The sequence below is a fragment of the Solea solea genome, chromosome 8 (assembly GCF_958295425.1).
Source record: "Solea solea chromosome 8, fSolSol10.1, whole genome shotgun sequence".
Lineage (NCBI taxonomy): Eukaryota > Metazoa > Chordata > Actinopteri > Pleuronectiformes > Soleidae > Solea > Solea solea.
Genome location: NC_081141.1, coordinates 27,354,146 through 27,381,468, shown reverse-complemented (window position 1 = coordinate 27,381,468; position 27,323 = coordinate 27,354,146). Strand labels below are relative to the sequence as shown.

General features: G+C 40.3%; 3 protein-coding genes across 6 annotated transcripts in view; 1 reads left to right on the top strand and 2 right to left on the bottom strand.

Annotated features, from left to right (window-relative positions):
• The window catches only part of unc5db (unc-5 netrin receptor Db), a 253,424-nt gene that overhangs the window by 195,299 nt on the left and 30,802 nt on the right, over positions 1–27,323 (top strand). The gene's annotated exons all lie outside the window — the stretch shown is intronic.
• On the bottom strand, positions 7,695–13,515 carry LOC131464432 (carnitine O-acetyltransferase-like). Its single transcript, XM_058636905.1, has 11 exons — positions 13,400–13,515; positions 12,446–12,736; positions 11,822–11,940; positions 11,223–11,276; positions 10,763–10,928; positions 10,398–10,572; positions 9,921–10,099; positions 9,650–9,750; positions 9,212–9,331; positions 8,489–8,611; positions 7,695–8,334 (listed from the first exon to the last, which is right to left on the bottom strand). The coding sequence occupies exons 1-11, from the start codon at positions 13,424–13,426 to the stop codon at positions 8,193–8,195; spliced, it is 1,497 nt and encodes a 498-aa protein (XP_058492888.1). The 5' UTR covers positions 13,427–13,515; the 3' UTR covers positions 7,695–8,192.
• LOC131464431 (carnitine O-acetyltransferase-like) lies at positions 14,890–27,316 on the bottom strand. 3 transcript variants are annotated; one of them, XM_058636901.1, is made up of 14 exons: positions 26,995–27,315; positions 26,215–26,499; positions 25,941–26,059; positions 24,366–24,419; positions 23,649–23,814; positions 23,218–23,392; positions 22,750–22,928; positions 21,114–21,214; positions 20,722–20,841; positions 19,938–20,060; positions 19,639–19,774; positions 18,850–18,912; positions 15,884–16,012; positions 14,890–15,232 (listed from the first exon to the last, which is right to left on the bottom strand). In XM_058636901.1, exons 1-14 carry the CDS (start codon positions 27,019–27,021, stop codon positions 14,996–14,998), a joined length of 1,914 nt encoding a protein of 637 aa, XP_058492884.1. In that variant the 5' UTR covers positions 27,022–27,315; the 3' UTR covers positions 14,890–14,995. The 3 variants fall into 3 exon arrangements, with proteins under 3 accessions (XP_058492884.1, XP_058492886.1, XP_058492887.1); XM_058636903.1 differs by lacking the exons at positions 14,890–15,232; positions 15,884–16,012 and adding an exon at positions 16,805–16,892 and having other exon boundaries at positions 26,995–27,316; XM_058636904.1 differs by lacking the exons at positions 14,890–15,232; positions 15,884–16,012 and adding an exon at positions 17,215–17,552.

The window sequence follows — 27,323 nt, the reverse complement described above, 5'->3', positions numbered from 1 at the left end:
TCGTCACTTGCATTAATACCTGTCAGGGAGGGAATTAATGTTTCTAAAATAGTCGTTTTGATCCAGTTTTAATGCAATTATTTATTCGTAAATTGATTTAGTCTTAAAGTCTCTCTACGAACAAACATGTCAATGGTTTTCTTAATTCCTTTTCTAAATCCCTAAATTGATGTTGCAGTCTTTGTTTTATAGTTATTTTAAAACTTTAATGTTTTTTTTATGTTTGCTCACACTTAAACACACGTTTGTACAGAAAATAATTGGTACTATTTTTGTAATTGCAGTGCATGCAGTGTTTTGGCATCAAATCAGAACGGAGTTCATTAGTCTTGTTTTTGTAGTGGAAGGAAAAAAAAACATTCTGTGCGATATCAACACTTTTGGTCAGATTTACAGGTTTCAAACAAAACACCGGACGTTCTCATGTTTGCTCTGGAAAATGTTGAAAAATGGTGATCTGAAATCTTAAATGTGTTGTTTTGCCCACAACACAAAATGATTCAGTTTTATAGATTTTCTTGTCATATGTAGCAAAGAAACCAGAAAATATTCACATTTAAGAAGCTGAAAAATCAGAAAAACTGCTTGTAATTATTGTAGAAGCACTCAAACCTTTTAACCGAGTAATCATTGCAGCCCTAATAACCAGCAGCTAAAATACCAAGCAATATGTTTGGCAACTCTTTTCTTCTCTGGCTGTTTTCATAAAAAGTGAAGATGGTTGGATAGATTTCGTGCACCAGGATGACAAAAATTGTCAGGGACTAGGAAATGGGAGAACATTCCTATGACGTAGTGCATCCAACGCTAATTAACTTAATTGAAAATCTTGTTTATTTTACATGATTTTATTGTGATGTGTTTGCATTCAGCGGAGTACGATGAGGGACAGTTTATCAGCATACAGGTCTGGAATAATGTCTGCTCTGACCGTTTCCATACTTGTGAAAGCCACTAGGGGGCAGTAGTGAGTAGGCAAGTGTTGCGATATATTGCTCAATCTCTTTGGATGTAAAGTGTGCTCTGAACTCTTGACAGCTTTAAATTGGCACTGTGGCCCTTTCTCGGTGAAACTTTTCCTGGCAACATGGCAATGTGTCACATGACATGACACCCAGTGCTCTGTTGTTTGTAGGTTTATGAAGCAACTTTCCCCAAGCATTAAGGCTTTATGTTAGATTTGATCAAATTTGCCGTTTACTTTTATTTGTTTGCATTTGCACATTCTGTACAGAGAAAAAAAGTTGGAATTTGATGCTTTGGCAAACGGTTCCATGTGGGTCATGTCAAACGTATCACTTAACCCATCTCTAAAACCTTGTTCTGGCTGGAGTTAATTGTGTTAGTTGTACCACAGCTGATCTGGAGCTTCCGACACATATCACATAATCTCGCTCAGCAAACGAAGTTATCCAGTTGTCATGGAAATGTACTTTTGTACTTTTGTTCAACACTTATCCGATTTCATCTGCTTCTCAACTTCTGCCAAGGTCAGAAAAAATGCCGCCCCGACAAATGCTGTCAGAGTCGAGATGAAAAATTGCAGATCCGCCTGAGCGGGAACATGAAACACGGCCTGAAGAAAAGCAACAAACATCTTATTATAAGATCCTTTTGACCACAACTCTGAGCTCAATGTGAGGTCGTGCATCTCTCCCTCAGAGGACCATTTGATTCGTATCTCAGTACACAGTCGATTCAGGAACTATAGTTTGTTTAGAAGAAGCCAAATTTGTAGAAGTATCAATAGACATTTCATAAAATGTCTATTTCATGACACAAGAGAAGAAGGGACATGAAAGAGGGACAAGAGGGAAGAGGCTGGGGGATGGGAGGTTGAGAAGGGGGTGAGACTGAGGAGACGAGAGGGTGGTCAGGCGGAGAAGTTTGAACTGTGATGAAGAAGGTGAGACTGAGAAGATGTGGATGGGATCTTTGGACTGTGGGTGTGCAGCCTCTTGTAACTTATCATTATTATTTGATGAAGGCTGTAGTGGAGTAGTGAAGAAACTAGGGGAGGGGAAGACTTGGGTGGGACTGAGGAGATGAAGAGAGAGAGGAAAAATGTGGATTTCAATAAAGGAGAACTCTGAACCTTGAACCATTTCAGGATACGGCCTGATGCACTTTATTAGAAGAAGAAAGGGCACGACCAGCGAGTGACAATTCAGCAAACAAATATGTGAATTGTTGTGTTTTGCTCCACTTTCCACTAAATTATTTGAAATGTCCTCCAAAGACCAATCGCGTTCAAAGGTCCAGTCTGTAAAATGTACACTTTATTGGCAGAAATTCAATTTATAACACAATTGTATGTGTATATTTACTTTACAACATAATTTGTTTGGCTTTAGTAGCCTGACTATGTGTCCGTACGTCTACCGTGTGTAACAAGCCGTGGGTACATTTTTAGGCAATTTGCGTCCCAAGTGTGAGTGACGCGATTTCCAGATGATCACGAATCCTCTAGCGTTTCTCTTGTTCCAGTCTTAGTCTCATGGTACGTTCTCATTTAAACATATGGTGCATGACATATTAAAGAAAATGTGACCTTGTGCATGTCTGATGTGTGGCGTCACATGATCTGGTTATTAAAACACCCGATATGAGCTCAAATATAGCCTTCATGAGATTGATATATTGTTTATCTTGTAAAAAATCTTACTGTATTTGTTGACAGAAGCTGCAGAAGCTTTCCTCGTACTGCGCGTGCTCTTCCTTATCCCATGCCCATTTGTTATGATCTCTAACTGCGATGCCGCCCGGTGCCTCTGCAGATTAGAAACCTTGTCAGCTTTACCTCAGGTCATCCAGTCAGAGATTAAAGAGCTCTTCCGCCGACATCTTGTTTGCTCGCGGTGGTGTCACTGCCTCCTGCCAATGTTCGCTTCTTCCTCTGCCCACGTTTTCGGTTCACGCTCGTGTTTACCTAACCTTGTCCTTGATAAGTGTTCAGGTTTTCTTTATTTCTTTCTTTTTTTTTTTTTTACGACTGTGATTTCTCTACAGTTGTAAGAGAGCAATTTCTGTGTGAGTGTTGCAAATGAGGAATGGAAGGAGAACAAGGGGGATATGAAAGAATACAATGCACGTGTCACTTTGAGATTGTTTCTTCTCATATTAAAAGGGCACAGCAAACTTTACAGCTCCTTGTGAAATGGTGACAGACCACTGAGGTCTAAGGAGAAAGTGTGTGTGTCTGTGTTCTTAGGTCCTTGTCAGGACCGGTAGTCCTCATGGAGACTGAGGTTTAGGTTAGGTTTAGAATTGGGTCGAGGCGAATGTTAAGTAAAGGGTTCGGTTAAGGCATTTAGTTGTGACGGTTAGATAAGGGTAGGGTGAATGTATTATATCTGTGACTGTTCAGAATGCAGCACAAACCTGTGTGTGTGTTTGTGTAATGAAAATTCATACTCCCTGCAAATGCATGGTGCCATTAAGATACTTTTTCTTCCCTTTGTCATTAAAATGCACAAAACCACAGAGGACTCGTCAGCACTTACAAGCACAGTATAATATCATTGTCATATTACACCGTGTTAAACTGCTCTTATGGGGATATGGAAATGCATAAAGTAGATAAACATGAAGTGTTTAGAATGGGGAATAAACCAAATACCTGACTTTTATGTACGTTTGCATCTCCTTGAGCAAGTTAACGCGAGGTAATTTCCTTTTTCTTTTTCATTTTTTGTTTCTCGTTTCGTACACTGGGGCAATTCAAAATGCTTTACAGAGAAACTATTAAAACTGTTTTTAAAGCAGAGGAGAGTTAAAAGGAACACAAACAGACAAGTTCATTAAAGGATGTTAAACTTAAAACTTAAAACATTTAAATCTACCTGCTGTACACTCAAATGCTGATGTGTGTTTTTTTTAAACACAAACGTTTCTCCAGACTTTATTGCTGTCTAAACGCAGATACACCTCAGAGCTTTTCCGATGGTTCACAGAGTTAAAAAAGTGGTTACATATTCGAGTGTACGTTAGCTGAGGCCACTTCTTTATGTCTTCCTCCCATCCCACAATACACAGTCAATGTAAGAGTGTTTAAGTGAAACTAAAACAGTAAATTTAATGCTATGCATTTATACTTTTCGGTTCTAATTTGATATTCATACACAGTAAAACAGTCAAGTAACATGAAAAAAGAGTCAATTTAACTCTTGTGTTGACACTAAATGAGTTGAATTCAACACAAACTGTCTTTGTACTCTCTTTGTTAAATTGAATTGTTTCACTCTGTCAAATTTACAGTGTAGAAGAAGCATCCATTTTGAGGCTTAACGGGTTTATTGTACCATATTATGTTAAGTTTTATAATCTCTCTCTGTGATTAGTATCAAGTTATCATAGAAAATGCCAGATTCTGCTACAGTTAGCTCCGTGTTATTTCCCAACACAGCTGGATGTTTGATGAAAGCAAACAGGAAGGAAGGATTGGTCAGGTTTAATTTGCACAGGATTTAGTAGCAAGCTCAATTTCAGTCAGGCTAACATGTTAACATGACATTAATAAAAGTGACTTATTGTTTGTCTTAGTTCGACAAAAATCTGACTTAAACGCACTGATCAATTAAGTAGGAGGAAATGTGTGTGAGTGATTTGAAGAAAAGGTCTGAATAATCAGGGCAGCTAAAGAAGAGGTGGTGCACGCCTTTTTTTTTGTCAAGGGACAAAACTACAGAGTAGAATAGGAATCTCCAAAGGCAAAACAACAGAAAACATTAGCGCTTAAAAAGTTATATAGGAAACCTTCATATCCAAAGTGTCACTTAATGCAAAAATACAACCTCTTTCACGGCCGTACAAATCTACGGCTTTACGTTTGTCTTGGTGTCGACTGTATGAAGATCAAGCATTGTTTTCATGTCCAGCAGTGTGTCCACCAAAGCCTGGTTCAGCTGTGCAACGTTATCTCCTTTGTTGGTATTAGAATGCAGGTAGGTCATTATTAAGTTAATGTGGTCGTCCTTTATATTGTATATCAAGTGGTATTGGCCAGCTTTTTCAGGCCCAGCTGTTCCTAAAAATCCATTCATGGATGACCCCTAATTTTTAAGAAGAAAGGGAAGAGTTCAGTGGTTAGTAATAAATGGAGATCCTTGACGTGTGTTTCCATAACAGCTACTGAATCTTCTATTGGACACAAACAAAAAAGTATCATGTTAACTAGTCATGTTATAAGAAGACTTTACACTTAATTTGAAAAAAAAGGCCGACAGGCCTCATAACCACTCCTTTACCTCACCTGTTACCAGATAACCTGATGACTATGTATGTTGCAGTTGTCGCATTCAACAAATGATATGTTTAGTTATTTGTGCTCTTTGAGAATATTTACTTTCTCTCCATCCTTCCATCCTTTTGTAGTGTTTATAGTTTCATACCCAGCTCTTACCTGTGTTGCTGAAATGTGCATGTTGTAGGCTTTACCAGGCCAGATCTTTTCAGAGAGGGGGATTTTTTTCTCAACACCCTGCATGTGAAGACCCATGAAGTGCTCATTAATGTTCTGGCATCTCCTTACCTGATTAAAAAAGGAAAAAAAATGAAGAAAATTGAGTGTCCGAGACCAAACATATATATATATATATATATATATATATATATATATATATATATATATATATATGTATATTTGGTGTAGTAATGATGTGCTCAGGAGGACACTGTCGCCGCAAAGCAACATAATATCACTCTTGTCTTCTGACAATTTAATTGATTCAATAATCAATGATTAGTCAACTGTCAAAGTGGTTGTTAGCTGCAGTCCTAATGGGCTCACTGATACATGAGGTATATGAGGGAGCGAAGGCTGGCCAATGTTGTCAAGTCCAAAAGAAGAGCGACCGTAGCTTTGACTGCTGAAAACGTTAATCTGGAGTTGGACCATGGAGCAATGGAACAACTCTTCATAGAAACGAAACTCCCTGTTGACTTATTCAAGATTTGTTTATAGAACACAACAATTAGTTTTTGTCTTCACATTCTCCAGACCTCAATCCAATCATGCATATGTGGGATGTACTGGGAAAACAAAAACAAGTCTGATCCATGGAGGCCTCTCTTGCAGTATGAAGGACTTTAATGACCTGTTACTGCATTGTACTGGATACCACGTCATACCTTCAAAGGTCTTTTGGAGTCCTTGCCTCAACAGTTTAGGGCTTTTGAGATAATGTTACAGCTGACTGGGCAAAATGCAATAAATTTAAAGTCCAAGATAGTTTTGTATCTTGCATATCAGTGAATTCTATTGTGATAATCAACCTCTGTGCAAAGCTAAATATCTTTGGAGCTGAGAATGATAACTCACCATGTCGGTGAAAGAGCTGTGTGCTATTATAGCTTTCCTCAATAAATCAGCCTTCTCTGAAATCTGTAGGAAACAAACAAAAGAAAGAATGTTATAACTCCTCCCATGTAGTGTTTTAGTATTACTTTTGGTCCCATTCATTTTTAGTTCTTCTATGAAAGTCCATCCCCAGTGTGCCATTAGCATGCAGACAGGACCAAAACCAGGAACTCTATCACTGTTGGATCACAGCACTCTTGTCATAAATCCACTAAAAGCTCTGACTGAACTCCGAAGACTATTTCTCTTTCAACTGTACACATCTGGCATTAAAATACGTCCTTGATGTTTCTCCTGTGTCCTCTTGTGATTGAATGTGGCTTTAACTGCCCTCTTTTTTTCAAAAACACCAACGTCATGACTCGGGATCTTGTTCATGAGTGAGGGATAAATGGAACGGGAGTTCAACAGGCGGACCGGGGCAGCGTCTGCAGTGATGCTGGACCAGTTTGATGTGGGGAAAAGGGGGCTAAGCCGAAAGGCGCAGCTCTCGGTTTACCGTTTGATGTACATGCTAACCCTTATCTATGGGCATTCATTTTGGGTAATGACCAAAAGAACGAGATTGTGAATAGAGGCGGCCTAAATGAGCTTCCTCCACAGGTTAGCTGGGCTCTGCCTTAGAGATGTGGTGAGTAGCCCAGACATCGGGGAGGAGGGTCAGAGTAGAACCACTGCTATCGAGAGGAGCCAGCTGAGGTGGTTCAGGCATCTGGTTAGGATGGCTCCTGGTAGGGCTGAACGATATATCGTTATCGTATCCATATCTAGATATGAACATTTAAGATATTCATATCGCAAAAGCAACGATATAAACGATATAGATTTCCCCCCGCGCTCGCCCTACATGTACATTTCTGGCACAATAAACTTCATTTTTATGATTGCCCTTGAATGCACCACTGCGGCCAGCCAACCACAAACCTTATTTCATGCTTGCTGTGGATCGACAGCTGAAGCCAACCAATGACAAACATAGGAGGGCGGGAGGGAGACGGACACTGAGACGCGCACATACACACACGACATACACAGCGGGAAAGAAAGTGACATGAGCGCGGAAGATAATGCGGCCGGTGGCGATTTTGTGGCAAAACATAAATCATCGTATTTTGGATTTAAAAAGGATGATGTCAACCAGAGCGAGGTGTTGTGCAGGTCGTGCTTGGCAAAAATTGCGACGAAGCAAGGTAGCACAACAAACATGTTTCACCACCTGAAACAACACCATCGCGTGCTGCACGAAGAGTGTATTACAATGAGAGAAACACCGGGGACTTCTCAGTCATCCCAAAAGAAGCCCAAGCAAAGTGTGTTTACTGATGCGTTCAGTAGCGTTACACCGTATGAGTCGACGTCCACCAGACATAAAGGCGTTACAGACGCTATAACATCAGACTTTGCAAAAGACATGGTACCCGTGTACACAGTCTCACAGTGAGTTCTCATCAATAAAACTGCACTTTCCATGTGGAAAGTTTCCACAGTCTTTTGTATTATGATGTTTTTATTTTTTGGAAAAATGCTTGGTTTTCACCGAACCTGTAGTCATATCGTATCATATCGATATCGAGATATCTGCCATGAATATCGAGATATGAAATTTTGTCCATATCGTTCAGCCCTAGCTCCTGGTCACCTCCACTGTGGAGGTGTTTCAGGCATGTCCTTCTGGGAGGAGACCCAGGGGACGACCCAGGACACGCTGGAGGGATTATCAGCTGGCCTGGGAATGCCTTGGAATCCCCGCAGAGGAGCTCGTAGTAGTGCCCAGAGAGAGGGCTGTCTGGATTACCTTGTTAAGGCTGCTGCCCCCAAGAGAGAGGTGCATGTGTCAAACCTTTGTTTTGGGATCATCAAAGGCCTTGACAAAGGCAACGGAGGCAGTAGAAGTTGAATTAATTGTAGCAAGGCGTCCCAGTCTGAACATACGCAGGGTGGCATATTCCAGTTGAATAGAGCACTGCTGGTGCATCCTGACGACGACAACAACAAAATGTTTTCGATAAACATAACATTAAACTCACATGCAGAGCTTTGTTTGATTTACTTACAAACTATAAAGCTGTAAAGACCGAAAATCTTGCCTATAACAACAAATGATTGCCACATTAATTTTCAGCCCCTCACCTGTAGTAGGCCAGCTGCACAGCCATTTGAACGAAACCATCAGGACTCATCTTGTAGGCCTTCATGGCATTTTTTCCAAAGTGCTCAAAAGTTGTATATGTCACATTCAGGTTTTGGATCAGTCTGTAGAGAAAATGGGAACATTTTCTTTACACAGAAAAAGTAGTTGATCTGCAAAAAAGATGTGTCTACAAACCATCTTTTTTTGAGGTGTGTGTCCCTACCCACTTGTGATTAAAACACTCTGCCCCCCTTTACACCTGGCATTAAAATCAGTTTTTCTGTGATTGGAATACAATCAGATATCTCCTATGCATCTCTGAAATAACGTTTACGTGAAAGCGGCGACAAAATTCCGCAGTCTCCTCTGCTTTTGTCAATTTTTTCGTCCCTGCTTCGAAAGCAAAGAGGACACCATACAATAGTGCAACTTTACATCTGGCTAACGTTGTTGTTGATATGGCGGCACACAGGACGTGACATTGTTGTCTGCTGCTGAAAATCTTTGCAGAAGAGGGGGCGGTGATGTCTGGTAGGGGATGACTGTGATTATATAGCAGTCAGATCTTAATGGGGACACAGGTGTGAATGTATGTGATGAAGCACTAACTGCAGAAAACACATTCTAATGGCAGGTGTAAAGGGGGCCTGAGACCTAATCTCAATAACAGGTCTGAACATGGTCTATGTATCTCTTCTATCTCTACTTTAAACTACCCTCACATGTCAATGTGCTGCTTGGCATCTTCGATGTCCTTCTTTATCTCAGGTGTGATGTTGAAGTGCAGTTTCTGTGGATTGGGCAAAGCCTCCATGGAAGACTGAGTTGTCTGTAGCTTTTTCCTGTTTCCAAACACAAGGTAAAGGCAATAGTACATTGTCAGTTCACCATTGTTGGGTAAACTTTTCCTTTAAATTATTAACATTCTGAATATTAAATATGGAATGAATGTGCACTTAAAGATCTGAAATGATAGCAATATATTTTTGATATGTAGATAGTACATAGTATATAAGTTGTTCTCTCATATTATTGCTTGTTGTAGGTCAGTAGTTGCCTGTGATCATCACCAAGGGGATATACCATCTTGAGCAATGAAGAAGACTTCAACTCAAATATACCCACACCTACAGAATCACATTTGTTCTTGTTCAGCTTACATGTATTCCATAGCATAGCCAATAAACCTATTGGAGACTTCTCCGTCCATATTTGTGTGCATAAAGTTTACACCGCAACTTCCATCCTCTGCAACAATTACCTAAAAACAAAAGACAAGACAAGAGGAGACAAAAAACAAGCAGAAATTTTACACTTAAAGGCCCTGATATGCACCACGTACATAGGGCATATTGTGTCATCAACGTGCAGGGAACATATCGTTTAAAAAAAATATTAACAAAATCTACAAATTCTGATGAAGCATGTCACCTGAATCCCTTTGTCGAACCAACGATTTCCACTGTTGTATTGGCTGCCTCCACCGTGCAGTATGTGGTGAATAACGCTGTTGCAGTACATGTCATCAGACACTGGGGGCATCGCTCTATCCAAGCACACCGTGAAGATACTGCTTTCAACAGCTGACAACGATTCTTTGTTGGTCTTATCTGGACAAAGCAAGGACAAGCACGAAGCATAAACAATAGCTTTATATTATATGTGTATTTTGCACTGAAAACAAACAGACGTCAGTTATACAAATGCATAAAAGTGGCACCACCAACCCCAAACAAGTGATTGTCAAATTATAATTCTTGTTTGACTGTAGCTATTATATTGCTTGATGTACTGGTGTGCTGTCACCCTGACAATACCAGGTCACTTTTCCTTGCTGACACTTTCAACAAGAACAGAACAGGTTGCTATTTGTTCGTTGGACTTTCATGAGAACAGAGTTGTTCTCACCCTTCATGAGGTTAGAGTAGGTTTTGCCCCAGATGTCACGGTGCTGTGAAGTGAGGATGCCCACAGGCTCCATGTTGGTCAGTGACGATGAGTTGCAAATCTTCTCCAGCTGAACGCAGAATTGGTCAACTGTCAGCGGCATCTCATCACTGTTGTACACGTCCAGCACAAAGAACTGAATCCAAGGAGACACACAAGAGAGCAAAAAAAACCCCATTTGTTCATAAGATCTTGAATATCTAGTCATTATTCCAAGTATGTATTGCCATTAGCACCAATGGGGAATGGTATAGTTCTCTGCCAGTGAATGAATTCCAGGACAAAGCCAAATATTTGATTTGGGCCAGTGATTAGGAGTTACTCACCTGGCAGTTGTGAACCACAGTGATGTGTTTGGGAGGGTTGGAGCTCTTGCCATAGAACACCAATGTGTCCGTCTTCAGACCAGGAGGACAACAGCTTGACATCACCTTCTCATACTGCTTCATACACAGTGGCTTCCCTCTCATGTAGTCAACTGGTAGTTCCTCACTGTAAAACAGAAAGTCAACAACACTGTCACACGTACATTATTCTTCATTATATTAGTCATTGCATATTAGTCAGGATGAGATGGCTTTGATCAAGTTATTGGAGGATATGGGTGTGGTTGGAGTTACAGAAGAGGACACAAGGGATAGGACAAGATGGAGGCAAAATGATTCACTGTGGTGACCGCCAAAGGGAGAACCCGAACAAATAAACAGTTGTATTATGTAACATTAAACCACAGAAGAAGAATGAAACAAAATGCAACTCTCTGTGGGAAAAAAGTTCAATACTCACTTGTCAATCGTTGTCTTTAAATTCAACAGAGCAACTATAAACTCGGCAGCAAACCTATAAAGAGAGAGGTTATTCGTAACTGACCGTCCACTCAGTCTTGTCCCCCCAAGTTACTGTTGGGTGGTGCTCACTAAAATCATGTTGTCAGTACCTGACCTGCATCTGAAACCCAATTTGTTCTATGCATGTGTAAAATACATTTACTTCCTATTGAAACCCTCACTTCAATCACAACCTGGGAAACAGTCTTTGTAACAGGAATTATCCTCACTTTTGCACATGCATAGAACAAACTCTTGTCGAGTTTCTGTCTTCGATCTTAAGGTTTTCAAACTTGGTGGTGCTGATTTAACTGTATGATCCAGACTGTTGCCATTTACAAAATACGTTTTTTGAGACAAACATTGGAATAATGGTTTTCCTCATTTTGTGAGCATTGTTTAAGACCAGGAATCAGAGTTAAATTGTCTATGTATGTTTACTTCCAAGTAAAGCAGTAACATTGATATGGTAATAAAGACAGTGAGCATCGCCCCCTCTTTAAGACCTTTTCTGGCAAAAACACTGACCTTGTCAGGAACAGCAATCCTCATGCTCACCTTATTTGTTCACGCTTATCCCTGAAGATCTTTCGGGGACAGACCTGTACAGGATTTCTGTGAATCACTGCAGGTTCCCGAACGTTCAGATAATCATTCTGAACATAATCATCTGTCAACTGTAAACAGTTACACTCAGTGTTACATATACATATGTAATTACATAATTGAACAGATCAGAGCAGTTCATAAATATATAAGGTTCATGGATGTTGTGAAGGAGGACATGAGGACAGCTGGTGTAACAGAAGAGGACACAAGAGATTGGGCAAGATGGAGGCCGAAGGCGACCGCCAAAGGGGGAAGCCGGAAGAAGAAATCCGTATGTCCCCCATTCAAATTTTATTTTTTACACTGACGATGCAGTCGTTCATAGTTCAACATCCACATCCAGCCTGGCTGTCTCGCAGCTGCAGCTAGATTGAGCTTTATAATTGTAGCCGTACAACCATGCTGTCCAATCAAACAGCATGGTTCAGCTACACCTGAAGATTGACTAACCCGAGTGTCGCAACATATAGTGACATGCCCAATGCCGCTTTGTGAATTTGTAACATGCAGCAAAGAGAAAATGCCATGTCTCAGTAATTATATGGACAGTTGGTGCAGTGCAGTGCAGCTCACCCAGTTCTCTGTGTCGCGTGCTTTCTTCTCTAGGCCTTCCTGTAGTTTATCTCCAACCCCGCCTTCTTTCAGAAACTCGGTCACCACCTTCTTTGTGTCATTCAGCTCATCCATCCCCATAATGGGCTCCAGAATTTTGAGGTAGCGCTCACAGGTCTGCTTCAGTGAAGGAACAGGCAGACGGGGCAGTCCGTCCTGCTGATGAATGCCTCTGCAACCAACCTGAGTTCCTGGTTTCAACCAGTGACTGAATGTCATCATATTTGTGGGTTTCACTGTCCTCGCCTTTGCCTGAAGAATAGAATAGAAGAAAGATCTCAAACAGGTGTGTGAATGTGAAAACAATAACAAAACTTAATTATTTCTCTCTCTTTTTTATCATTTAAACCGAAAATGAAGAAACAACAGTCTAAAGTTTTCATTTCAAACCAGAATGTGTGTAAGCAAAATCCAATTTTTTGTCAGTAATTCAAGATGCAGTTCGGATCCAATCCATCCGACACAGGGTGTCCAATTAACCTAATTCTGAATTTTGTGTGGGAGAGAACATGTAAACAGAGAAAGTCTTAAATGTTGGCTTGTAGACCAGCAGAGCCTTGAATAGAAATCAAAACCTTCTAGTTAAAAGACAACTCAGTCTACCACAGAGCCACCGTCACCCATACTTTACTGGACCTGATTGAATAGTATATACATGGATTCACATCCCTATTGGCTTTTATAGTTTTGTGAGAACACAAATTTCACTACATAAATATCTTTAGTTTAAAACTGCAAAACTGATGATGCGATGACACACAGACCAACTGGATTAGTTATACTAAAGAAAAGACACCCCCTTCTAACTTGAATGTGTACAACATGAATTTAATCAGCAGCATAGGTGGTTGTAAGCATCTATTACTTCAGCGTCTCACTTTTTACACTGTGAAAAAAAATGTCTTAATTACTTACCAAAGTTCTGCTGAAAAGTCCCAACATTGTGCTTTTCGAAAAAAAATTCTTTTTACAAGGTACTGGAAGGTAGAATCTGGAATGCCAGAGGAAGTTGTCTGCAATGCTGTTAGCTCTCAGAAACTTGTCAGACTTGTCAAACAAAGACTATTTAAGTGCTACAACGCCTCACATGTTTTTTAAAGAGAGTAGCACAAATCAAGAGCCGGAACGAGTCATGGCTTCAAAAAGGAAGGTTTCATTTGTAAACAACCAACAAGGAACGATATGATACGTCAGTGTTGATGTCTTCACGTATTGACAAATGTGTGAAACGCTGCAAATGTTAGGAGCATGTCATAATGTAGAATCCGTAACGTTTATTTTCTAATTTCTAATTAACCTCACGTGGGCCAGTCAGGGAGCCGTAGAATGCCCAGGTCTGCTATAGCACCTCCTACTGGCCATAAACTACTATGGCAAACAAGTCACTGTAAGAGTATTAATAGGTTATTTCACAAATCACGTTCTCTTTCAGTGGCAGTAGGAAAACACAAGTTTTGAAGTTTTATTTGTAGGATACCTCTGCTTTTTTTTACATGAAATCCCAATGTATCCAACCTCAGTTTACAGAATATAGAACACTTCAGAACAGTATAGAAATGGTTACTTTGCTCTAATAACCTCTCTCTTAGTATTTATATTGGGCTACTTATACGTTCGGTCCTCAGTTCAGCCAGACATTTTCTCTGATGCCATTAAATTATTAAATACGACTATATCATATTTTTTTTACATATCAAGTGTTTTTCAACTCTTCATATGTTTCTATGTTTCCATTATTTCCGTCATGCGTTTTTCATTTCCTACAACTAAAGGAAAGCAAACAGGAAGACCAAAGAAATGATGAAGACCAAAGAAATCATTTTATTTGGAACGGTTCATTATCAGTTTGATGTGATACAACAAAGACAAAATATATAAGGTCATTCAGTGATTTATTTCAGCATGTTTGGTTTCACAGTTCCTCATTTAACCATCTATTTCATGGATGGCATCTGCTCCCTTGACGGGATGAGGGACCCTTGCAACACAGTGAGCACCAATACTGTGACAAAAATAGAAAGTTGTTGGAAGGTGAATTTGGCTGACGTCACACAGGAAAGGGTGGTCACCTCCTACTTGCAAGAGTTGTGACCAATTGATGCAGATAAAAATGCCTCTGTATGCAATAGATAGATCTACAATTGATCAGACCAATGATCTGGATGGCGTGCAGAGCATCGTAGGTTTTCTAGGAGCGACAGCTATCTACCTCTTTATCCTGAGGATATCCTCCACACGAGGGTTGTTGCTGGTGCAAATTCCAGCTGACATAGGGCGAAAGGCGAGTACACACCTAAACAGGTCGTGTGAGTGATTTGAAAAACAGGTCTGAATAATTAGGGCAGCTAAAGAAGAGGGGATGCACTTATGGCACAAAACTACAGAGTAAAACAGGAATCTCCAAAGTCAACACAATAGAAAACTTTAATGTTTAAAAAGTTATAAAGGAAACCTTTGTGTCCAAAGTGTCATTTAATGCAAAAATACAACCTCTTTCACGGCCGTACAAATCTATTGCTTTACGTTTGTCTTGGTGTCGACTGTATGAAGATCAAGCATTGTTCTCATGTCCAGCAGTGTGTCCACCAAAGCCTGGTTCAGTTGTGCAGCATTATCTCCTTTGTTGGTGTTAGAATGCAGGTAGGTCATTATTAAGTTAATGTCGTCGTCCTTTATATTGTATGTCAAGTGGTATTGGCCAGCTTTATCAGGCCCAACTGTTCCAAAAAGTCCATTCTTGTATGTCACCTAATTTTTAAGAAGAAAGGGAAGAGTTCAGAAGTTAGTAATAAATAAATAGATAAATGTGTTTCCATAATCGCTACTGAATCTTCTAATGGACACAAACAAAAAAGTGTCATGTTTACTGGCCATGTTATAAGAAGACTTTACACTTAATTTAAAAAAAAAAAAATGCTTTAAGAACGCTGTCACTAACACTCATACCTTCTATCGTGGTAGCATGACTATTTCTCATGTAAGACGACTTAAGGTCTTGACATTCAGCGGCGGCTTCCACCCCTTGGCCTTTATGCACAGATTTCCCCTGAATATTTTAATGATATCATGAACTATAGCTGGCGAAAGACCGACAGGCTTTACATCCTTGCTCTGAGAAACATTTTATTTTAAGTGACTGTCAATTCTTTCACAAACTTTGGCACAAAATGGTGAACTGAAACTGAGCATCCTTTCTCACAAAGAAGAAGGGTTTTGTAGATTTTTTAACCACTCATTACCTCACCTGTTACCAATTAACCTGATAACTATGTATGTTGCAGTTGTTGCATTCAACAAATGATATATTTAGTTGTTAGTGCTCTAATGCTCTAGAATATTTACTTTCTCTCCATTCTTCCATCCTTTTGTTGTGTTTATAGTTTCATACCCAGCTCTTACCTGAGTTGCCAAAATGTGCAGGTTGTAGGCTTCACCAGGCCAGATCTTTTCAGAGAGGGGGATTTTTTTCTCAACAGCCTGCATGTGAAGACCCATTAAGTGCTCTTTAATGTTCTGGCCACTCCTTGCCTGATTAAAAGAAAAAAATGAAGAAAATTGAGTTTACGAGACCAAATATCTGATCACTCTCTGACCTCATGCCTCACGGGAATACATCTGTTATGCATGTTGGATTTATGAACGATGCACACTCACCTTGGTGGGATAGTTAGCTTGTTAGCTAGCCAGCTAGCCATTAGGGCTCTTGCTTTTCCAAAAATTATAGTCAGACGAATATTATGTGATATATATACATACATATATATATATACATATATCTACACATATATATATATATACCCACGGTACCCTGCGGTGCCAAATTCTACACAACGGTACTACCGTGGATTACTATACTACCGGTGCCAGTTTTTGCTACATAGCGGCCTCTATCTACTATCTACTCGCCTCGGCTTTTCACTGCATGCTACTCCCTTGTAAACAAACCCACATTGCAACTACTGCAACCGAACGACACAGCTGCTGAATGATTGGCTGTTTGCCTGTTACTGGTGACGTTCGAGGATATGATAGGCTGTTTCCGCACGCTGGGTCCGCCCATCTTTTAGCTAATTGGCTGTTCATGTGTTTCTGCCGGCAGAACGAACTCCATGAAGACCGCTCTGCTTCGATAGAAATTTGTTTCAAAACGAACATCAAGTAAAAGTTCTGTCTCGCCCAGACACACGCACAGCTTACAGTCACAAACACGAGACAACAAACTCACCATGGCAGAAGCACCGGGCCCGAGTGGCGTGTCTGCCGCGGCGTCGGCGTCAGTGGCACTACTAACTATGCTCAGAAAAACCAAACTCCAAAAGTCACAATTGGAACTATTTTGGCTTTAAATGAGGCACAGACAGTAAAGCAATAGACGATGGCCGTCCACTGTGCAGGTGCTGCCACCAAGCTATAGGAGCCAGAGGAAGGAAAACATACAACCTCATAAAACACCTGCAGTGTCGTCACCCAGATTTATATGTCGAATACCAGGTTAGTATGCCCTGTTTACTTTCTCATTTGCTAATATTAGTATATTAGCTCTGTGTACAGGCTGAGGAATGAAGAGTTAAAGGATGTCAAAGTATAAAGCACACAGAAAAGGCATAAAAATATAGTTTTCACAGGGAATCAGTTACTGTTTATTGTATTTTGTTCTCTATGGTTTATTATGTTGGAGAAGAAGCATTATTTTCAAATAGATTTATTTTATATTAGGTAAACCAGAGGTTGCGCTAGACTTTTTCGTTGTCTGTCATTTTGACTGACAGGGTCATAAAAATCCTGTCATAATCAATTTTTACCGGTCACTTTAAATGATAATAATGACATATTCAATTGCATTGTTCATATTGCAGTGGAATATGAACAGTTCACCTGTGGCCTAAACGCACAGTCTCACACCTTCCTCCTGGTCCACATGGACTTAAATCGCGTGCCTGCTTGCGCGTAGTTGCGCGTGGTAGGAAATCCCGCAACATGCGCTCCTTATGCACCCATGGATCAGCTGCACCGGTCACAGACGCGCTCCAAAGCCTCCTGTCCATAGCTCTTTAACACACTGTCAGCACTACAAGGATAGCGAGATGCATTGAGTACGGTGTCCAGGTCAGAAATTATGATTCTCCGATGGGAATCTTTATTTTGTCGCACAACATTTTTCTATCCGCCCTCCTCAGCCAGGAGAACTCCCGCTCCCACTGAACTCGCCTAACTTCCTTACTGCCGCTTCCTCGCTCCGCTGAGGCCAAGGGCTGAGTTTGTCCTTCATCTGCATCTATCCCTCTTTTTTCACCTCTTTTATCAACATAGTTTTTAGGGGTGTGAATTGCAATCTGTCAAAATGACGGATGGCTCTCCGATTTTTCCGTCACCGTTTTAAAAAAACGGTCAATGACGGAAAATATTCGGTTAACGCGACCCCTGAGTTAAACATAAATGAATGTGCAACGGAAACTGAATGATTTTACATATATATAGATTTATATTTTATATATATATATATATATATATATATATATATATATATTATATAAATGAATGTATATATACATATATATGTTTATCATGCACCAAATAACATTATAAGTAATTAATAAGTATTTATAACTAAAATAATAATAATCAAAAAAGGCCGCAGTATTGCGATAATACCCGGAACCATGATACTTTGTCTGGTATAGTATCGTGGTTACTCATTTTGGTATCGTGACAACTCTAATTATGTATATATATATATATATATATATACCTTCTAAGATAAGTACTCCCCGCTAACTCTGTAGATTTGTTTCTTACTTTGTCATCTATGGTATAGAACCATAAATACTTTTCGGATGCTTTGGTGTAGTAATGATGTGCTCAGGAGGACACTGTCACCGCAAAGCAACATAATATCACTGTAATATCACTTTAACTGCTGAAAATATTCATCTGGAGCTGGACCATGGAGCAATGGAACAACTCTTCATAGAAACAAAATTCCCTGTTGACTTATTCAAGATTTGTTTATAGAACACAACAATGACTTTTTGTCTTCAAATTTTCCAGACCTCAATCCAATCATGCATATTTACTGATAGATGTACTGGGAAAACAAAAAACAAGTCTGATCCATGGAGGCCTCCCTTGCAGTTTGAAGGACTTTAATAACCTGTTACTGCATGGTGTCGGATACCATGTCATACCTTCAAAGGTATGACATGAGTCCTTGCCTCAACAGGTTAGGGATTTTGAGATAATGTTACAGCTGACTGGGCAAAATGCAATAAATTTAAAGTCCCAGATAGTTTTGTATCTTGCATATCAGTGAATTCTATTGTGATAATAAACTACCTCTATGCCTGGTGCTGTGAATGATAACTCACCATGTCAGTGAAAGAGCTGTGTGCTGTTATAGCTTTCCTCAATAAATCAGCCTTCTCTGAAATCTGTAGGAAACAAACAAATAAAAAAGAATGTTATAACTCCTCCTGTGTAGTGTTTTAGTATTACTTAGGCATTTTTGGTCCCATTCATTTTTGGTCCTGCTATGAAAATCCATCCCCAGTGCGCTATTAGCATGCAGACATCCTTGAGTACAACTGTACACGTCCGGCATTAAAATGTGTCCTTGATGTTTCTCCTGTGTCCTCTTGTGATTGGATGTGGCTTTAACTGCCTTTTTTTTCAAATACACACCAACGTCGTGACTCTCAGGATCTTGTTCATGAGTGAGGGAAGAATGGAACGGGAGTTAGACAGGCAGATCAAGGCGAAGCTCTCGGTGTACCGTTTGATCTATATGCTAACCCTTATCTATGGGCATGAATTTTGGGTAATGACCAAAACAATGAGATCGTGAATACAGGTGGCCTAAATGAGCTTCCTCCGCAGGTTAGCTAGACTCAGCCTTAGAGATAGCGTCTAGAGGAGCCAGCCGAGGTGGTTCGGGCATCTCGCTCCTGGACACCTCCCTGTGGAGGTGTTTCAGGCATGTCCTTCTGGGAGGAGACCCAGGGGACTACCCAGGACACGCTGGAGGGATAATATCTCTCAGCCGGCCAGGGAACGCATTGGAATCCCCCAAAGGAGCTGGTAGAAGTGCCCAGAGAGAGGGCTGTCTGGATTTCCTTGCTAAGGCTGCTGCCCCCAAGAGAGAGGTGTCTGTGTCAAACCTTTGTTTTGGGATCATCAAAGGCCTTGACAAAGGCAACAGAGGCAGTAGAAGTTGAATTAATTGTAGCAAGGCGTCCCAGTCTGAACATACGCAGGGTGGCAGATTCCAGTTGAATAGAGCACTGCTGGTGCATCCTAACAACAACAACAACAACAACAACAAAATGTTTTCAGCAAACATAACATTAAACTCACATGCAGAGCTTTGTTTGATTTACTTACAAACTATAAAGCTGTAAAGAGTGAAAATCCTGCCTATAACAACAAATGATTGCCACATTCATTTTCAGCCCCTCACCTGTAGTAGGCCAGTTGTAAAGCCATTTGTACGAAACCATCAGGACTCATCTTGTAGGCCTTAATGGCATTTTTTCCAAAGTGCTCAAAAGTTGTACTTGCCAGGTTCAGGTTTTGGATCAGTCTGCAGGGAAAATGGGAGAATTTTCTTGACACAGAAAAATGTGTTGATCTGCTGCAAAAAAAATGTGTCTCCAAACCATCTTTTTTGAGGTGTGTGTTCAGATTAGTACTTATCCCTGCCCACTTGTGATTAAAACACTCAGTTTTTCTGTGATTGAAATACAATCAGATAGTGCCTGACCACTTACAGTTGTAAATATAACCGAGATGCAGTGAGGACAGACTGTTTTCTGATCTGACAAACCACTTTTGGAGGTGGTTGGAGAGTCTCCTATGCATCTCTGAAATAAGTTGGCGGCTCCAAGGACAGTTAACGTGAAAATTCTGCAGTCTCGTCTGCTTTCGTCAATTTTTTTCATCCCTGCTTCGAAAAGCAAAGAGGACACCATACAATAGTGCAACTTTACATGTGGCTAACGTTGTTGTTGATATGACACAGGACGTGACGTTGTTGTCCGCTGCTGAAATTCTTTGCAGAAGAGGGCGTGATGTCTGGTAGGGGATGACTGTGATTGGATAGCAATCAGATCTTAATGTGGACACACGTGTGAATGTGTGTGATGAAGCACTAACTGCAGGAAACACATTCTAATGGCAGGTGTAAAGGGGGCCTGAGACCTGGTCTGTGTATCTCTTTTATCTCTACTTTAAACTACCCTCACGTGTCAATGTGCTGCTTGGCATCTTCGATGTCCTTCTTTATCTCAGGTGTGATGTTGAAGTGCAGTTTCTGTGGATTGGGCAAAGCCTCCATGGAAGACTGAGTTGTCTGTAGCTTTTTCCTGTTTCCAAACACAAGGTAAAGGCAATAGTACATTGTCAGTTCACCATTTTGGGTAAACCTTTCCTTTAAATTATTAACATTCTGAATATTAAATATGGAATGAATGTGCACTTATAGATCAGAAAGGATAGCAATATATGTTTGATATCTAGATAGTACATAGTATGTAATTTGCTCTTTCATATTAATGCTTGTTGTAGGTCAGTAGTTGCCTGTGCAAATCAAATATACCCACACCTACAGAATCACATTTGTTCTTGGTCAGCTTACATGTTTTCCATGGCATAGCCAATGAACTTATTGATGACTAATCCATCCACACTTGCATGCAAATAGTTCAGACCGCAACTTCCATCCTCTGCAACAATTACCTAAAAACAAAAGACAATACAAAAGAGGAGACAAAAGACAAGCAGAAATTTTACACTTAAAGGCCCTGATATGCACCACGTACATGACACAAATTGTGTCATCAACGTGCAGGGAGATTTTGGAACCGCATTGGGTGCGCCGTGCGTGGACAGCGTATGCACAGACTGAACCCCAGCAGGTGGAGTATTAAGCCCCTTAAGAGCCTTATGTCTGTTTTTGTCTTTGTGCACCGGATCTGAGTTGTGAGGGGAGTCTCATGCAGTCGCTCATCTACCTGGCCCCCTCCAACAACTACTCCAAGGGTATTACCAATGTGCTTTCAGGCCACTTGAGACATGTGATCTATCAAGAATATCCTGGTTTTGCCCTGAGGTCTACTTCTGTATTGACATGCCCGAAAAACACGTCCCCAGGGAGGCACCCTCACCAATATCTGAACTAAATCAGATGGCTCCTCTCAATGCAGAGGACCAGTGGCTCCCATTTAAACCTGTCCTGGATGTCTGAGCTCTTCATCCCATCTTCAGGACTGGCCCCAGCCACCCTGTGGAGGAATTTCATTTTGGATGCTTTTATTTTGGTTCATAATCAAAAACTAATGATGATAGGTTTAGATGAAAGTCAGATCGACTGCTAAATTCAATCTTAATCTCAACCTCTTCACCTAAATGGATGGGTATAATATCTGCATTACTGCATATGACCATTAAAAAGACGGTCTTCAAGCAGGTCACTGAGTTCCTCTCCCGAAATGACCTCCTTGACCCTAATCTGTCTTCAGAAGTGGCCACTCTACTGAAACAGCTCTGTTTTCTGTGACAGAAGGTTTAAAAGAAGCCAGAGCAGTAACTAACTCCTCAGTACACACTCCTGGTTCAAATCTAACCTATCTCACTGGGCGATCGCTCAATGTGTCCTGGCTAGGTCACACATCTGCACCACACAGCTTAGCAACAGGGGTGTTTCATGGGTCTGCTCCCACCTACTTGCAGTAATTGCTCTCCTAAAGGTGTATGTTACCCCTCGAGTACTCCATTCATCAAAGGGTTGTCATCTGGTTGTGCCAACACCCCGCACAAGACAAGACTTTTCATGTGTCGTTCCACGCTGGTGGAATGACCTACCGAGTGCTACCAGAACAGGGGCGTCCCTGTCTATCTTCAAGAAGCTCTTGAAAACCCAGCTCTTTCAAGAGCATCTTGGAACAGGTCTGACAAATTCCCACAATAGAGAGAGGTCATCTACTTCATTCTGGCAGAGCATCTCCCCAAAGGAAATCCCACGAAGAAAAATATGGCAAGACCACTCATCATGTGAACAAATAGAAGCATAAATCAGAACAATTGGGCTGGCCAAAATGGACATACATTAATAGAGGAGATCATAGATAATAAAATGTTGGCCCCAAAGAAAGATGTCTTGCTATTGCTGTGTTGGATGAGGAGATTGGGTTAACAAAGACAACAAATAAGAACATATCGTTTAATAAAAACAAATAGCAACAAAATATAAACATTCTGATGTAGCTTATCACCTGAATCCCTTTGTCACACCAACGATTTCCACTGTTGTACTGGCTGCCTCCACCGTGCAGTATGTGGTGAATAACGCTGTTGCAGTACATGTCATCAGGCACTGGGGGCATCGCTCTATCCAAGCAAACCGTGAAAATACTGCTTTCAACAGCTGACAACGATTCTTTGTTGGTCTTATCTGGACAAAGCAAGGACAAGCACGAAGCATAAACAATAGCTTTATATACAATATGTATTTTGCACTGAAAACAAACAGACGTCATTTATACAAATGCATAAAAATGGCACCGCCAACCCCAAACAAGTGATTGTCAAATTATAATTATTGTTTGACTGTAGCTATTATATTGCTTGATGTACTGGTGGGCTGTCATCCTGACAATACCAGGTCACTTTCCTTGCTGACACTTTCAACAAGAACAGAACAGGTTGCTATTTGTACGTTGGACTTTCAGAGTTGTTCTCACCCTTCATGAGTTTAGAGTAGGTTTTGCCCCAGGTGTCACGGTGCTGTGATGTGAGGATGCCCACTGGCTCCATGTTGGTCAGTGACGATGAGTTGCAAATCTTCTCCAGCTGAACGCAGAGTTGGTCAACTGTCAGCGGCATCTCATCACTGTTGTACACGTCCAGCACAAAGAACTGAATCCAAGGAGACACACATAAGAGCAGAAAGACTTGATTCGGACAGATATCCACGATGACCCATTCGTGGTCATTTTATTTTTAAAAAATGCTTGAAACCCATTTGTTCATAAAGATCTTTGAATATCTAGTCATTATTCCAAGTATGTCTTCCCATTAGCACCAATGGGGAATGGTATAGTTCTCTGCCAGTGAATGAATTCCAGGATATCGCCAAATATTTGATTTGGGCTAGTGATTAGGAGTCACTCACCTGACAGTTGTGAACCACAGTAATGTGTTTGGGAGGGTTGGAGCTCTTGCCATAGAACACCAATGTGTCTGTCTTCAGACCAGGAGTACAACAGCTTGACATCAAATTCTCGTACTGCTTCATACACAGTGGCTTCCCTCTCATGTAGTCAACTGGTAGTTTCTCACTGTAAAACATAATGTCATTATGTCCCACTAAGTGTGTTGTCTGCCTGTATTTTGTAAATTGGCAGTATTTTGGACAGACTTGGTGTGAGCGACAGACTTAAAAAGAGTAAGAAACGAGTGAAGACATTTTCTGTGTCACAATCTGTATTTTCTTTAAATCACTGCTTTGTTATGGCTAATACTGACCCCCTCTTTTTGCTCAGGCTAAATCTATACAACTACGTTTTCAATTTACATAAAAAAAAAAAACTGATCATTCTCTTCTCCGCTTAGTTTGAGATTAAACTCCTCTACTAAATGTCTGTATTTCTGCCTGTTCAGACTAAAGTGCAGCCCTGGAGTTTTTCAAGAAAAATTTGCAGGGTTTCAAATGTATTGGTTACAATTTACAAAAAGGTACGCAAATAAAAGTGAACTAATCACGAGGTAATCAAGTAATGACCTCGATGACCTCATCCTAACTCATCATTATAGCTAGTGAATAACATTAAACCACAGAAGAAGAATAAAACAAAATGTAACACTCTGGTGGGAAAGGTTCAATACTCACTTGTCAATCGTTGTCTTTAAATCCAACAGAGCAACTATAAACTCTGCAGTAAACCTAAAAAGAGAGAGGTTATTCGTAACTGACCGTCCACTCTGTCGCCGTCCCAACCCCCCAAGTTACTGTTGCTAAATCTGTCAACAGGATGCTCACCAAAATCATAACCTGTATCTGAAACCGAATTTTATCTACGCATTTGTAAAATGCTGCTACTTCCTATTGAAACCCACGCCTTAACCGCAACCTGAGAAACAGCCTTTGTAACAGGAATTATCCTTACTTTTGCACATGCATAGAACAAATCCGGTTGTTGGCATTCTTACCTTTTTCAAACTGTTTTCATCATTATGTGATCGCTTTTGAAAACCAGGGTCAGAGTTTGACATCAAAAGATGAATATGAGACAAAAGATGAACATTTCAGCTTTTACTTCCAGGTATTTGCATCTGGATCTGATCTGAGTTTCAGTTTGGGTAGGATAGGTATTGCATGTGCAGACTGCATTTAGAAGTGGAACCAACATGATAACTGAGCTGTAGATGGGTGAAAAACGAAGATGGGAAAATCAATCAGAGCCTTTGCACAAACATTGGTCATAGCCAGTACAACCATTTAGAATGTCCTGAAGAAGGGAAAAACCGCTGGTGTACTAAGCAACAGATGTCCAACAGGTTGGAAGGAAAACATCAGCAGTTGATGACCTGAAAACAACTGTTAGTGACATCAGCAACAACCTCCAGAGGGCAGGAGTGAAGGTATCACAATCTACTGTTTGTAGAAGACTTCATGAACAAAACGTACAGAGGCTACACAAAAAGAAGCAAACCACTCATTAACAAGAAGAATAGGAAGGCCAGGCTGGAATTTGTCAAAAAGTACAGCTGCAAGCATAAAAAATTCTGGGACCAAGGTTTTATGGACTGATGAGACAAAGATGAACTTTTACCAAAGTGATGGAAAGACTAAAGTGTGAAGAAAGAAATGATCTGCTCATGATCCCAAACATACAAGCTCATCTGTGAAACACGGTGAAGGTAATGGCATGGCTTGGGCTTGCATGGCTTCTTCTGGGATGGGCTCATTAATCTTCATTGATGATGTAACACATGATGGCAGTAGCAAAATGAACTCAGAAGGCTACAGAAACATTTTGTCTGCCAAATTAAAGACAAATGCAACAAAAGTGATTGGGAGCTCCTTCATCATGCAGCAAGATAACGACCCCAAACACAAAGGAGTTTGTCAGGGGCAAGAAGTGGAAGATTTTAAATCTAAATCTAAATCTTATACTTTATTATAATTATTTCTCTGCATTTGATCCAAATGTAAATACCTGGAAATAAAAAGTGAAATGTTCATCATTTGATGTCAAACCAAATTGTTTTCAGTGTATGGCAAAAATAAAGGAATTTGCCTCACTGTTCCCATACTATCTGAGGGCACTGTATATATATATAAATTACTTCTATGTAAAATGATAACATAATTATTGATATGGTAATCAAGACAGTGAGCGTCTTTATGACCTTTTCCGTCAAAAACACTGACCTTGCCAGGAACAGCAGTCCTCATGCTCACCTTATTTGTTCACTCTTATCACGGAAGGTCTTTCGGGGAAAGACATCCCCAGGATTTGTCTGAATCACTGCAGGTAGCTGGGCGGTCAGGTATTCATTCTGAATATAATAATCTGTCAACTATAAATAGTTACACTCAGTGTCACATATACATATGTAATTATAGTATAGTATTTAGTGTAAAAACATGTAGTCAATAAATATGTCATGAAACAGACCAAACGTTCATTAAAATGAAAGAAGTGATTGAGAAAAATCTCTGATTAGAAACTCACCCAATTCTCAGTATCGCGTGCTCTCTTCTCCAGGCCTTCCTGTAGTTTCTCTCCAACCCCGCCTTCTTTCAGAAACTCGGTCACCACCTTCTTCGTGTCATTCAGCTCATCCCTCCCCACAATGGGCTCCAGAATTTTGAGGTAGCGCTCAAAGGTCTGCTTCAGTGAAGGAACAGGCTGACGTGGCAGTCTGTCCTGCTGATGAATGCCTCTGCCACCAACCATAGTTATTGGTTTCAGCCAGTGACTGAATGTCACCAAGTTCCACGGCTTCACCATCCCCACCTTTGCCGGAGAAATACAAGAGTGAAATAAAATACATGTGTGGGAATAATTGAGAGAATGTTTCATTATTAACTGGAGCTGAAACAATTACTCGATCACTCAAATCTTCATCGTTTTGAAGGTTTTTTTCATTATTAAAACAAGATTTCTGATTGTTTCAGCTTCTTAAATGTGAATATTTTCCAGTTTCTTTGCTCCATATAACAAAGAAATCAGTAAAACTGAATTGTTTTGTTTGTGGACAAAAACAAAACATTTGAGAACATCATAATTTCCATGTTTGACAAACACTGATCAACATTTTATGGACCACTTGATTAATCGATTATCAAAACAACCGGTAGTTGCAGCTCTGTTAACACTCGAATGGATTTGCTTTTATTGCTGTGTATCGTATCAGCTATTTATTTCAACACCAATTTCCTTTTTTGAAGCAAGCCAGCTCTTGTCTAATTGCCAAGCACTATGTGGAAGTAACTTTTTTTTATTACTCACCAAAGTTCTGCTACAAAGTCCCAACATTGTGCTTTTTCGAATAGTTTGCTGAGACTTGTCTTTCGAAACAGGCGAAGTACTGGCAGTTGGAATCTGGAATGCAGGAGGGCGTTGTCTGCAATGCCTTCAGCTCTCAGAAACTTGTCAGACTTGTTAAATATGACTGGTAATAAGTAATGAAAGTTTTAAAGGGGACATATTATACCCTATTTCCCCCATTAAAATAGTTCCCTGGTGTCCTAATGAACATGTCAGTGACATGCCTTGGTAAAAATACCATAAGGATGAAGCATCATAGCAGTTCAACAACCCTGCTAAACCCGCCCCTT